The 13,651-nt window shown below is 48.2% G+C and overlaps 2 protein-coding genes across 2 annotated transcripts in view; one reads left to right on the top strand and one right to left on the bottom strand.

Moving 5' to 3' along the window:
* Rim2 (replication in mitochondria 2) overlaps positions 1-4,964 on the top strand; it is a 56,894-nt gene extending 51,930 nt beyond the window's left edge. The window contains exon 7 of the mRNA XM_089574849.1: positions 3,266-4,964. Within this exon, the coding sequence (XP_089430975.1) occupies positions 3,266-3,489 (224 nt within the window). The 3' untranslated portion in view covers positions 3,490-4,964. The remainder of the gene's footprint in view (positions 1-3,265) is intronic.
* Positions 4,965-4,968: 4 nt separating this feature from the next.
* Positions 4,969-13,651, bottom strand: part of LOC149364882 (EF-hand domain-containing protein D2-like) — a 60,644-nt gene continuing 51,961 nt past the window's right edge. Inside the window, exons 3-5 of the mRNA XM_089574850.1 lie at positions 11,892-12,026; positions 9,125-9,281; positions 4,969-5,335 (exon numbers count right to left, since the gene is read on the bottom strand). Of these exons, the coding sequence (XP_089430976.1) occupies positions 9,135-9,281; positions 11,892-12,026 (282 nt within the window). The 3' untranslated portion in view covers positions 4,969-5,335; positions 9,125-9,134. The remainder of the gene's footprint in view (positions 5,336-9,124; positions 9,282-11,891; positions 12,027-13,651) is intronic.

Raw genomic sequence — 13,651 nt, 5'->3', positions numbered from 1 at the left:
GGATCTCTGAAGCCTTGACCTTTCAGATGAAAGGACTTTAATACGATATGGTTTTTAATAAAACGACTTGAATGCGATGTGGTTGGGGGAGGTCACATGGTAGTAAAGTTTAAGAGAAATTGTCTTGGCAAGAATCAAGCTGATTCGAAACCAAGCGCTTTCTTCGCGCGTCATACTCGGTTTAATTGCGTTATGCGCCGTGACTTCTTATGCACGCATTTATTCGTGGCCGTTTTGCAGAGCGACCAATTTTTCGAAACTGCTATGGATGGATGGATGGATGGATAGGAGCGCCCCCTTTGAAACGGGGTGGTGGCAATTGCCACCATGCTCAGCTTTTCTTTATTTATTATTTTTTTTGTTTACTGTGTTGGCAATTCTCATTAAGATTCTCCATCAACTTTGCCTACGGTTTCCTACTATTCTAACCTTATGCCACATCTCTGCTTTTCAGCCACCAATCCTCCAATCGCTTTTTGCTGACTTCCACTGCAGATTTATTTACATGACCATTGTTATCTTTAAACCCTAGGGCCTCAGAAAGAGTGACTGTGCCTGCATCGACATCCGGATGGATACCATCACATTTGATTATGAGGTGTTCAATTGTTTCCACAGATCTACCACACACTGCACATGTGTCATCTTCTTCGTTAAATTTCTTTTTGTAGCTGCGCGTTCTAAGACACCCTGATCTAGCTTCAAAAAGTAGGGCACTGCCTCTTGAGTTATCATAGAAAAATTCTTTCCTGATCTGCCTTTTCCAGAATCGATATAGTTCTACACTATGTTTCTTTTCCATTGAATTCATCCAATTTTTAACTTCCGCGTTTTTAACCTGTCGTTTAATGCTCTTTCTTTCTCCGTCCTCATGACCGGCATACTTACTGGCTTGCAGCGCCGTCTGTAAAACGCGTGTTGTGACAACTTGGGGCTGGGGCAACGCTTTTCAAAGGAGGCGTTGCCCGGAGCGTTTAACGCCGCGATTTCGTTACACGGAATTTCCATTTGTTTGTCGCTAATGAGCCGTTTCTCTTTCTTCTTTGAAGTAACGACTGCGCCCACTCATGTAGTACATCGCACTGTCATTCTCTGTTCCGCTGTATAAATGGAGGCCACGGGTAACCTTCCGCACCCCGAAAACGCTGCATCCGACGCGGACGGAAAACAAGCGCACCTTCGAGGTGAACGCGAAGGCCGGCCGACGTGGCGCGCGCACTTAGCGCGTAGAAGATTGGCTTTGTCCGCGGCCGACGGAGCGCAGCGACCGGCACCGGCATCACGATACGTTCGTGCGTTGCGCCACTTTCGCTGGGGCCGTCGCATGGTCGCGGTGTTGGTATGTGTTGGCTGGGGCATGCGCTCGCCCGCTTTCCCCTCGCCGCTGAACCCTCTCGCTATCTCTCTCCATGCTCCTCGCGCATGCCGTCACGTGGGTGCGCGCTCGCTCGCGTAGCTGATCTCGCCGCCTTGTGTCGACTGCAGAAAGCTGACGTCGCGGCTTTCTGCTCTTTTCCGCCAGGTGGCGGCGGCTCCCTTTTGGTGCGCGATGTGACTGCTGTCCTCGCTGACTAAAGCGCAAACTTTCAACCATGGACGGTGCATATTTGCGGGCTGAGGAGGGATGCGGGTCGTAAAACTATATGTTATGGTTAGATTCTTATTTTAAATTAGTCTGTGTTTTTTATGTGGTCTAAATATTCAATTAGCGTTTGAACATTAGAACTGGAGTTATAAGCAGTTTTGTGGTTTTAATTGGGCTCATTGCAGGCCATTGGCCAAAAATGTTTATAATTTACTTGAAATAGTTACCGAACTCAATTACCCAAGATGCACTTTGTGCGGTTATGCTGTTTTTGAACTTCAGTAATTTTTCTTGTTTCTGTTTGCCGACAGTTTCTCCCTGTAGCTGCGATTCTAGTTGGGTAGACTCAACATCGCAACTCTTGTGCTGCAAAGTGCATGCAAGTAAAAAGCCAGCGAGTCTGTAAACAGCAGTTCACGTTTTGTTGCACGAAACAAGCTTTCATCCGTTGAGGTGCATATCACTGGTGCTTTCAATGCTCTGATGTCATGGCATATAGACATTGTGCCCACACTTGTTGGCATAGTTCAAAATCCTGTTACTGCTACAGCACAGAACTCATCTGGGAGTTGTATGGTCGGCGTTATCCTTTTTTGCGAGCATGTGAACATCCAGTGCATTTACATGGATTTTCTGCCTAATGCCACTGTTACATGGGCAGTTTCAGTGACCATTGAGTCAATGGACATTGAACTCAATAGGGATCAGCCAGTGCCACATGGCGATTTTCAGTGACCATTGACTCAGTGGGCATATGATATGCGCAGTAGGGGTTCAAAATGACTTTTGGGATCTCAAGGACCATTGAGAACAGCCTCGCACTCACAATAAGTTGGAGAAAACGAGACAAAAATTTAAAATAAAGAAATATCTTCATTACAGAATTTTAGGTTACATTGACCAGTTCTTGAATTCATTTTTATTTCATGGCCAAAATGACAGCTGTGCAGACACTCTGGTTGGCACATGTAAACGAACCAACCTGTTTATGTTGTGTGGCGTGCCGCTGTGTTATGTTCATTTTAATCTCTAGGACGCTTTGCGGCAACCAAAGCCAAGTGCCCATAAGTGCTTAAACAATAGTATCTATGAATGCTACATAGACAGATCCATGGCAGCTTCGCTGCAAAAAAAAATTTATGCTTCTGAAGTAAAGGTTGCATTGTTGCCCATTGTTGGCCTGCCATTGCTGTCTCTGGATTAGGCCAGACTGTAAAGTATTTGAATAGCTTTATCCGAGCACACTTTCAATTAAAAATAGCATATACTCTTATTTTTGTCTCGTTTTATTCTGCATCACTTCATACATTTATTTGATGTTGCTACCTTTAGCGCCATCTGTCGGATCGCATGCTCACTACTTAATGATCACTGAAATTTGCCATTTGGCAGCGGTGCATCTGAGTACTCATCGAAAATTCTGATGACCAATGACTCTGCGGGCATTCAGATTGCCCGTGTGACAGGAGTATGAGAGAGACATGAAGGTAACCACTCAAAAACACACAAGGACATCTTATAGTCCAACTTGATACAAATGATATGTGCTGTTTTGCCTTTTGTGACCTCATTCATAAGTGTATTGTCTGGTAAGCTTCAGAAAAATGAATTCATTTAAAACTGTTGCGGTTCTCACAGTTGACCATGTCTTCCTCTCATCTTCTCTCTCGTCTGATGCAGAAGTGGCGAGGACGCGGCTACGGCAGGAAGGCGAGAAGTACCGGTCGTTCTTCCAGACGCTGCTGCTGGTGTGGCGTGAGGAGGGCTACCAGGGCCTGTACCGGGGCCTCGCCACGCAACTGGTGCGCCAGATCCCCAACACAGCCATCATGATGGCCACCTACGAGGCCGTCGTGTACATGCTGTCTCCCACAGTCTATGGCTCCAATCTGGCCGACGACTGAGCCCGCCTCTGCCTGGAAGAACAGACATGTTTGATCTGCAGATCTCGTGCGCAGGAGTGCGTCCTCTGACCGGAGTGTCTTCATACCTTGAGGACCTTTTTTTTTTTTTTCTAAATCTCTGTGCTTGAGCTAGCATTTCTTTTGGCTTTATTTCTTTCCCAAATATTTGTTTGCATTTTTGCCCATGTAGCTGGCATATTAGTATTTCCATTTGGTCCAAAGAGGGAGCTGGCCAAAATGACACACCTGTGACAGCCCTTGACTGTTCCTTGTTCCAAATTTCTTCACGTTGTATCATTTGGAGCTCTGAAATTGGCCTAGTCAGCCCTTACTGATGTTAATTGCTTGTCATCCTGAGTTCACTTTGCATACTCTGGTCAGAACGGTGTACCCTGCCAAAACAGATGCGTCCGTAGCGTTACCAATGCTGCTTTCTGCACCCAGGATTCCTCAAGGACGTACTATTAGTACGTTTGTATTGGAAGGATGTTGGGAGTTTGGAAGACTTCAATGTTGTGAACAACCCTTACCTGACTGTGTGCGTGTGCGCGCGTGATGGCGGCTCTTGGGCCATTGCTGGTACAAACTTGCGTTGCACATTATGTGTGCAGTGTGTCGAATTGCTGCAGTGCTCGAGCTGTTCGCCTCTTTCATTGTAAATAGTATGAGTGCAGGCAAGTGAACTGTGGTGCTCTTTGTACATATATTGTTTGCTATGATATTAATGTTATTTGTATGCTGTTGTAATCATAGTCGTATTACTTGTCACACAATGCGTTTTTTTGGAAGGAAGCAAAATTGGAATATGGAAGTTTTTACATGCCAAGTATTAGTGCAGAACATTTTAACGATTCTCTAAACTGCACAGTGAAATGTTCATCATGTATTGTACAAATGCTAAGATTGCGGTATTTATAATGTGAGTGACCAGTGTTGCTGCACTTTAAAAACTGGTTGGACTTTCTGTAGCCATAAAAAAACTTTTAGATTTTTGCTGATCAGCGTGTCGTTTACAAAGCAGGAAGGTTGCCGATGCTTGTTTTCTAAACCTGCAAGTGATTGAAGAGTTGATTGTGTCAACTTCTGATGTACGTCTTGAAATCCCGTGGTGGAGGTTCGGTTGAAGTGCTCAATTTACCGAGCACTTCATGATACCTATACTGTGTAGATTGTAAATTTGCCTTACCCGAGGCCTGATTTCGTGCAAGTACAAAAAAGGAACGTTTGTCTCCAGTTGCGTAGAAAGGACTCTGCCAGTTCGTTGTGTTCGTCGGCGAGATGCTCGTTGAAAGTGCCTTACTGATTTGTAAACGCGAGAACGAAAATTAAACCTGTAGCACTGCGTCTGGGGACCAGACAAGCTAGCCAAAGTGGTTTTGGATCTTTTTGCTTTATTGACAACAACAAACAACCGTGATGCTTTCAGTGTACATGCGAGATTTTCTGTTCAATAAAGTGACAAGAAATAATGCAGACGGCTTGGTCCTCTGTTCTGATTTTATTTACATGTATATTTACACACAAACAAACAAGATGTAATATATTAAACTTGGTCCTGCGGCCATGCTTTCAGCGCTGCTTGGACGAGTTTCGGCCTCATCAGGTGATGCCGTCTGCTGTATTGTTGTTGAAGAGGCCTGGCTGCTTGGGATTTCATGCAGTGGCATCTGAACCAGCATTGCAAGGCACGGACTGCTTTTGTATTATTAAAAATATATTTGTAGCATTGTATTAAATATTAAAAGCTGACGCGGTGTAACAGCGGAAAGTGACTTGTAGCCGAAGCTTGACTGGTGAAAGGGTCTTGTGAAGGCTGTGGTGGTGTGTGAACAGCATTGGCGTAATGCTGGAAAAAAAGAAAACATTATAATAATCACTACCATCACCCAACATTCTAGCATACTTTTATGCCACGATGTGGTACCAACTAAGCCTGTGCACGCAGTGGTTGCAGCAAGCAGCATCAGGAGTGATTTGCTGAGTCCTTGCGACATCTATGCCGCTGCGGTGACTCACTGGTTATGGCACTCGGCTGCTGGCCCAAAAGACTCTGGTTCAATCCCAGCCGCAGCGGTCGAATTTCGATGGAGGCGAAATTCTAAAGGCCTGTGTACTGTGCGATGTCAGGCCACATTAAAGAACCCCAGGTGGTTGAAATCTCCAGAACCCTTCACTACAGCATCCCTCATAGCCTGAGCCGCTTTGGGACATTAAAGCCCAACAGACCAAACCATCCTTTCATCTCCTTTTTTTGATGCTTAGGTGGTTTAGAGGACTCAGCAGTCTTCAAAACCATTTAATATGCATTCTATAGCGTTAGAAGCATGAATGCATGTGCACAAGGCTTGCACTTAGCTGATTTTTGCACTCTGTACAAAAGTAGACAAGTTTGCTTTTGTACAGATAGCATCGTACCAATGAAAAATCGCAAGGGCATCGGTGGCAACTGAATGAACTTCAGTTGGTAACATTGGTGCGTACGCAGCAATGTTTTTCCTAGATTATTCCAGAGATCTGCGTTCAAAACACATTCGAGTTGCAGTGGATCCCTTGCTGAAAGACATGCATGCCAAGGCAGACCGTTGCATATTTCGGGTAAAAGTCAGCCCTCCAGATGTTCTCTGCACTGATGCCGGCAGAAAGCGACAACAGCCTTCGCCTCCATTTCGCTGTTATACAGGCCTGCCTGCGTATACTAAATCAAATGCAAAGAACAATGGCTTGAGTCATGAAATCCACTACACTCTCTAGGACCCAATCAAATACACAGTGATCTGGGCGCTTCAGGGGCCTCAGATTTTAGCGCATTAGTTTGATCGTCCACAAACTTGACACACCGGGCGCGTAGTCACGCCCATCCAATCCAATTTGTGATGACATGGCAGCCGCTCTAGACTTAGCCATGCATAGTGCCTGGCGATTGAAATAATGGAATTGATCGATGAAATGTTCATCGATGTTATGCCGACGCTGTCTCGCAGCTTGATTGCGGTAGAGTGGAACCTTTGCCATTTTTAACACCATTTTATGGAAGTCGCCGCCTCGCGCAGGTAGACTGCACTGTATTGTCAACAGGTTGCGTGGCAAAGCTGCCACTCAGCGTAAAGAAACAATATGATCAATTACTCTGCTAACCTAATTCGTGGCCAGCTTGGACTGGCTCTTCTGTCCACTGACGTCACCGGGGTAGGGGACGCGCGGTGAAGTGTGTCGCCCTGATCGGTTGCGAGCTACTGCGAGCAGCGATTTTTTAAAATTATTTCTAAATTATAGGGTCCACGCAGAGCTTTCTTGACTTGAAAACCCACAAAGACCACCTCAACAGTTCTGTTACACCAGAAATTCCATCGAAATCACTTCAGGGTCCCTTTAAACGGTCACCATATTTCGCCCCGGGGGGGGGGGGGGGGGGGGGGTTACAATAGCACTGCTTTAACAGTGAAAAACCAGGCAGTACTTAGCGCATAGATTTCCGGATTACTGCGCGCTGCTGCTTCCCTTTTTACTGCGAAAGCAGTGCTACTGTGTATACCCTCCTCACCTCTCTGGAAATCTTGTCTGTTGAGGTGAATTCCCGCACCCAGTTAGGTTTGGTTTGGTCTATTAGGGTTTAACGTCCCAAAGCGACTCAGGCTATGAGGGACGCCTTAGTGAAGGGCTCCGGAAATTTCGACTACCTGGGGTTCTTTAACGTGCACTGACATCGCACAGTACATCGGCCTCTAGAATTTCGCCTCCATCGAAGTTCGGCCGCCGCGTCTTTCGGGTCAGTAGCCGAGCACCGTAACCACTGAGCCACCGCGGTGGGTGCACCAGTTAGAGGGCGGCCCACCTTCACCCTCCAGAAGCACCACCCATCACCAACCCACCTATATATCTTACACCCTCCACAAGGCCTTCGCCCACAAGAAGCCCACGCAGCAGTAGAACGAAAAAAAAATGACGGCGAAATCGAAGACGCACTGGGAAAGCCAGCTGCCCTCCAGAAACACCACCCACCGGCCACTTCAGGTGGATGTCCGAATCATGTCCGAATCATAGCCGCATATCCTTGTTTCTACTTGGACTTCCAAGGGATGGCCTAGGGATGTCCGTGATCTAGATGTCTTAATAGGTTATCCGGCGGATATCCTGTTCGGTTATTACGGGCACTTATACATCCAAAATTTTTCCTTGTAGCTCTGCGCATATAGGCGTTTTTATAATTGAAAATGTTAAAATTTCAAGTCACCCATTACTATAGATCTTCTCAAAAAGCTATATAACGATTCTCACAATCTCAGGTGGAAAGTGTACGTGGCCTTAGGGCCGCTTTTGGACTCAATCGCACAGCCTTCATGGCAAATTTACCAAAAAGTGCGCCCAGGATGAGCCACTACGTTCACCAACGTACCCAAGCTCTGGCCCAGGTGACACTTACACGACGATGATTTCGGGATCCGCCGGGGATATCCGCATGTCCTGTCAAGATATCACACGAATGTCTCTTGGACGTCATTGTTGTCACTGGGTTCTGGTCCCCAACCCGTACATAAAATGATTTGAGCTTTCAAAACGTGTCGTGTGCTCTTGCTCTGCTCTGTCGGCGACGACTTCCGGAAGAGGAGGGTCCCAAGTTTATTGTCACCGACCCGTTCCCTTCAAACAAGTTATGCGCTATGGTGGGAAATCCCGCGGTGCCTTGCTTTCATCCACGATACCGCCCGGCCTCCAGGGCGCACGCTCTCGCTTCTGTTTACATGTTCCCAGGGCAGCGGTGGACGATGCCGCCGTGCGCGCACTTTCGTGCTTTCGTCACACGCGGTCACGCTCCACTGCTCGGCGCCGCGATCGCTTCGCCTGCAGGAACGGACGAGAGGAAGTGCGAAGTGAACGCGATAGTACACGCGTGTCTGTCTGCTGCATGGCTTGTCTCTCTTTTCCTTTCTACAGCAAAGCGTGGACTCGTTCTGGGACAAAACGCGCATTCCGAAGGGACAGAAAAAAAGAAAATAAGTATGTTCAAATGTCGAACCATGGCGCGGCTTCGCGGAGACGACGAACATTCGGGCGGCGTTGGCGAAGCCATCGAGGAAAAAATTGCGTGCGTGCCTCGAGGGGTTGCTGACAAACTACCGTGTCGACTTTATCGGTCCCAGTGTCGTCTCTAGCCTCCCTCCGCCCGAACCTCAGCAGATTCGTCGCCCCGGGCCGTATGAAGAAGAGCAACGTGCGCCTCGGTTTTATTTGCGCCGCCTGTTGGCGGTTTGGGTAGAGCAGCGCTGCGTCGCTTTTTAATTGAGGCCGCGCAGGGGCGCTATCTCGTCCCGCACGTCTTGTCTCGAGCCGATCATTTCGGTGACCGCCTTTGCGCCACAGTGTATGGGTGTAGGAGCGCGAGGAATAGGTGTAAACAACATCTAAGATGGGTCACTCGAGAGTGAGAGCGGGAAACAACTCTAGCACGGGCAGGCCGCGGCGACAGCGATTAGGACGCTGGGCCGTGGCCATAATTGGCACGCTTATCCCATTACCTGCATCTGCGCTGCGTGCATACTTTCACGGGCACAAGCGGTTAATGACAGTAAGTGCGTACCATCGCGTAGTCAACTCGTGGAGCAGACGTGTATAGGTATAGTTAGGTGTATATACCCACCCAGCTGTCCCTACGTGGCGGTGGAGTTCTTGAAGAAGTTCGCCTTCTCCCTGAACGCCGCCTGCCGCTTCTTGCGTTCCTCTTCTTCGAGCTTTCGCTCCAGCTGCTCCTGCTTGATCTCCTCCTCGAACCGGTTGCCGCGGTTCAGTTCCATCGCCTGCGAACAACATGCGCTGCGTTACTCACAGAGGCAAAAGAAATCTACTTGGACGACGCGAAGCACCTGCAATGACTTTGGCATATAATGGCAATGAGGCACTGACGCAAATACATTTCTTCACACGAGACTGCTTGTCTTTTGCAATCATGTGCCTTTTAAGTTTTTCTTGGGTCAGCGCGTGTCATCTGGTACATCATGTAGGTACCAGCTATGCCCATCAACAACAAGCAATCCTGGCATCCTATAGGATAAGTTATACGGCATGAAACCGAACCATAGGAAAGTTAAGCTTTGCGTGGCAATAAACGTCTGATGTTCCTGTATATTGAGAGAAACACCGTCCAAACGGTTGTGCATGCACTTCTAATTGAATGCCCTCAATAGCGTGCGCTTGGTTGACTTGTTACACAGCACTTCTTAATCTTCCTTTCTTTCTTTCTTCCTTTCTTTCTTTCTTTCTTTCTTTCTTTCTTTCTTTCTTTCTTTCCTTCTTTCTTTCCTTCTTTCTCTCTTTCTTTCTTTCTTAAGGCCGCGCTGTAACCACCGTGGATCACGCGCGTTTTCGCAACACACCGCGGGTAGCGGAGAAAAAAAAATAAATACATGCAAGCTTTGCCTTCACCGTTTCCTCGTCCCACCGCGCGACTGCTCGTCTGCGAATGACACCACCACGCCGCGGTGCTCGCTGCTTCGGCGAGAGCTTTCATCGAACTTCGACCGCGGTGGTCCCCTGGAGGTTCACGAAGAAGGGCGCCCAACGGCCACACTTCGCGGTTATGCTCACGCGCGGGCGCAGAGCTTCGCCCCGCAAGTCGCACGCGAACGGTGAAGCATGGAAATGGGGCGCCAAGAGGGCGTCGCGAGCCACGCGCTCTTCTTCTTTCCTTATTAACCGCTGCTCGCGGAATGTCTTTTACGGACCAGAGCGCATTCTTTTTCCTCATTCCGCCTGTCTGCGCGCTAATCCACGGTCGGGGGCCGACCGCTTTGCTACACTCCCAAGCGACCCGCAAAAGCGAAGGGGAATAAACAAAAATGGAATAAACAATAAACAAGAGCGATGCTCGGTGCTTTCTGAAGCTGAACCAAAAACCCACACCTCTTCAGCATCGCGGTTTTGCTCGCATATGTTATGCCATTTTTCTTCCTTTCTTTTTTTTTTTTTTGCATGCCATGAGTGGCAGGAATGCCGAGGGGTCCCCGGCTTCCGCCGGTTTGCCTTGACCGCGCGACTTCAAAGTTCAAACGGCGGTAACTTCGCTGCGGAGGCGCGTGTAGAATTCGATCGGCTCGCCCTACAGGCTTCGACCGGAAGCTCGGAGTTCTGTATAAAGAGAAGCTTGTTTGTAAGTGGTTGCTTGTACGCTCAGGGCTGCTTCCGGCTTCTTGGGTAGCCGTCACGGTCCAGTGCCCTTGAGGTCTGATTTCCGTTATACACAACCGTACGGACTCTTTTTCTCCATTTTTAGTCAGTTAGAAATCTTGTTTTTGGCACCGTGCGCAACCACGGGAAACTGGCTTCCTTCTGAAATAAGCGCCTTTTGCTTCTCTTTTTGTTTCATGAACAGAAAAAGATTTCCCCGGAGCTCTGTGGCCTCGCCAATCTAACGGAACGAGATGTGGAGGAAAGCTGAACAAAGGACGGAAGTTTTCGAACCAAGCGCATTTGTGGGATATTAAACATGCTATATATATATATATATATATATATATATATATATATATATATATATATAAACTAGACGCGGATTCGATCCCCGCCGCGGTGGTCGCAATATATATATCGCGCAGAATTTGTACATAGATACCGGGACATTTTGTTATTCGTACTAAAGCAGGTAATCATGTACAGTGCAAGAGTCACTGCTCATTAAAATAGCGTCCATATAAAGGGTGCGGCCCCACTCTAAGATATCAAAGTCAAATTTAGTAACTTTAAAAAATAAATACGAAATATTCTAACTCGATCGCATGCGCCCCCGGCGTCAACATGGCCCACTGCGCTTTATCGTGATTCTTTGACAGCTATTCATCGTACGGCAGGCTTTACAGCGAATTGTACGGACGCAGTGCAATAGCACCAGGGATGCAGTCCGCTGCTTCTTCGTGCATGATAAAAAAATAAATACATGCATACAACGTTTGTTTCCGATCGGAGTCAGCAGACCACGCAGGCGCACATACTGTTTCATCCCAGTGGTTTACAATAACAGGTTTGCTTCGATACTATCCACTTCTACGTCATGGGAATCTATGCAAGTATAGAATTACTCTGTCGAGCAATTTCCCGACAAAGGAAAGCCAGACAGGTTAAGGAAGCCGTGTTCCGTGTTTGCCAGACGAATACGGGCTACACCGTTTCTCATGATATGAGTAGACGCCGCAAGCCCGCTTCCAAAGCGGTCACGGCAGCCTGGTTACCTTTGGTAAATACGGTACAAGCTGCATCATTACTTGCGGCACGCTCAAATGTCGCTACCTTAAGAGAACACGGTGAGATGTAATGCTGATCTGGAGGTCACAGCAGCATCTCGCCGTACACTGACAAAACCAGTGCTGCCAGAGGTTGGCTGCAAACTGCATCGCACGACCGGAGCCGTGCCTCACCTTGGCCTCGAAGAAGCTCTTGGCTCCGCCGACGCCCGCCTTCTCGACGTCTATGCTGGTGAGCCGCGCCAGCGCGCTCAGGCCGCCGTCCGTGCTCAGCTCGCCGTCACGCGCCTTCTTGAAGATCAGCAGGAACTGCGCCAGAAGAGGGCGAGAGACGGCGGGGATCGTGTGAGGGCGGCATTCGCGATGTGTGGTGCCCAAAAAGGCAATATGCCGGCCTTCCCGAAGGTCGACGGATGTATATATACACAGTCGTTAATGATTCACTTCCAATATCTGTAGACACTGCCCACCTATACATGGGCGAATGGGCACCTAGCACGAAAATTACAGGCTGCACTATATCCCTGTGGTTGGCTGGGAACACTGACTGCGTCGCACGAACAATTACATGAGTCTGCCTTTTGTACAGTTTTGCACATGCCTAACAGCTACTGTCCTGTTCCTGGTTTTCTATAGGACTATCTTCAGTCGACCGGTTAAGCATCCACATAGCGTCACCGGAAACGTGACCTACAGCGTCGCAGCGGCATCGACACTTGTGTGAATGTGTATCTTGCAACAAAAATTCGAAATTTACATTCATCAGATAACAGTGTCTCTCCAGTTGAACTTCTCAGGGCTCTAATGACAGCCAGCTGCATCATCACTCGCCAAGCAAGGCACGGTGGTGCAGCCCCTTTATTACCACTGCCCTTTCACATGACGCAACACACGACAGGAGCCTGTCGCATGACAGAACCTAGGGAGTGATGGAACTGCGTTGCTCGCACTAGGTACAGACACCTTTGTTGCGCGAAAAGAGATGTCTAGGGAGTCTGTCGGAAGCAAAATCCAACTACAGGAATCTATCGCACGACATAAGTCGTCAGTGATGTCTGTCGCGCGACAGAACCATGACAGACGCCTCTGTCGCGGGACAGATCCCACGACACAACTCTTTTTCACACGACAGGACTAGCACTTGCCGCGCGACAGAAAAATCTTACGACAGAAAAATATGCCATGCGATAGAAACTTCTGTCGTGTTTTTTACTGTGGTAGCATTAGTTGTCACAGAAAAACCGCGCTGATGTCCGCGACGAAATTAACTGATTGGTCGGGATGAGTCACTTGACATTGTGACGTCACCACAACCTGCCCACCGGATTGCAAGCAACCTATAGTTTCTAGACAGCAACCTAGATAGAGGATCGAAATCAAAAATCAGAGAAAAATACAATATATGCAAATGTCGGCCCCGTCAAACCATAGCGGATACCTTCTACTGCAGGTAGCAGCCCAAATGTGAAGGTTTATAGACCGACAATTGAAAAAAAAAGCAGGCGCATACACACTGAGAAGTTGCAGAAGAAGCTGCGGCAAATTTTTAATTAATTCCATCGCATTCCACTCTTAAGGTTACTTAAGCGTTCCTCCCTCCCCCCATAGCTTTTTATCGTAATATACTGTTCGATGCAGCGACGGCGTGCTAAGGCTGGAGCAACCACATTCTGGTAAGGCCGTAATGCAACCATGCACTGAACGTGGCCACACGTGTCCTGAATGCGCAGTACACTGAGTATACATACAGCGCCACCAAGAGCCAGCTCGTAATAGCTGGCTGAGGAGGCAGCCGAAGTTGGGGGCGACGCCATTCCTTATGTATACCACTCGCAGCGTAACCACCGCGGCGCGAAGTCAATGAACCCTCGCGGCTGAGTCGACGGGCGAACGCGCAGAACGATCAGCAACAGCGGTGCTCCGCGCCGGCCGCG

Source organism: Amblyomma mixtum, chromosome 2, assembly GCF_055824585.1.
Source record: "Amblyomma mixtum isolate Tamu chromosome 2, ASM5582458v1, whole genome shotgun sequence".
NCBI classification, from domain to species: Eukaryota; Metazoa; Arthropoda; class Arachnida; order Ixodida; family Ixodidae; genus Amblyomma; species Amblyomma mixtum.
Note: the sequence above shows the minus strand (reverse complement) of the source record. Positions and strands in the feature narration are given on the sequence as shown.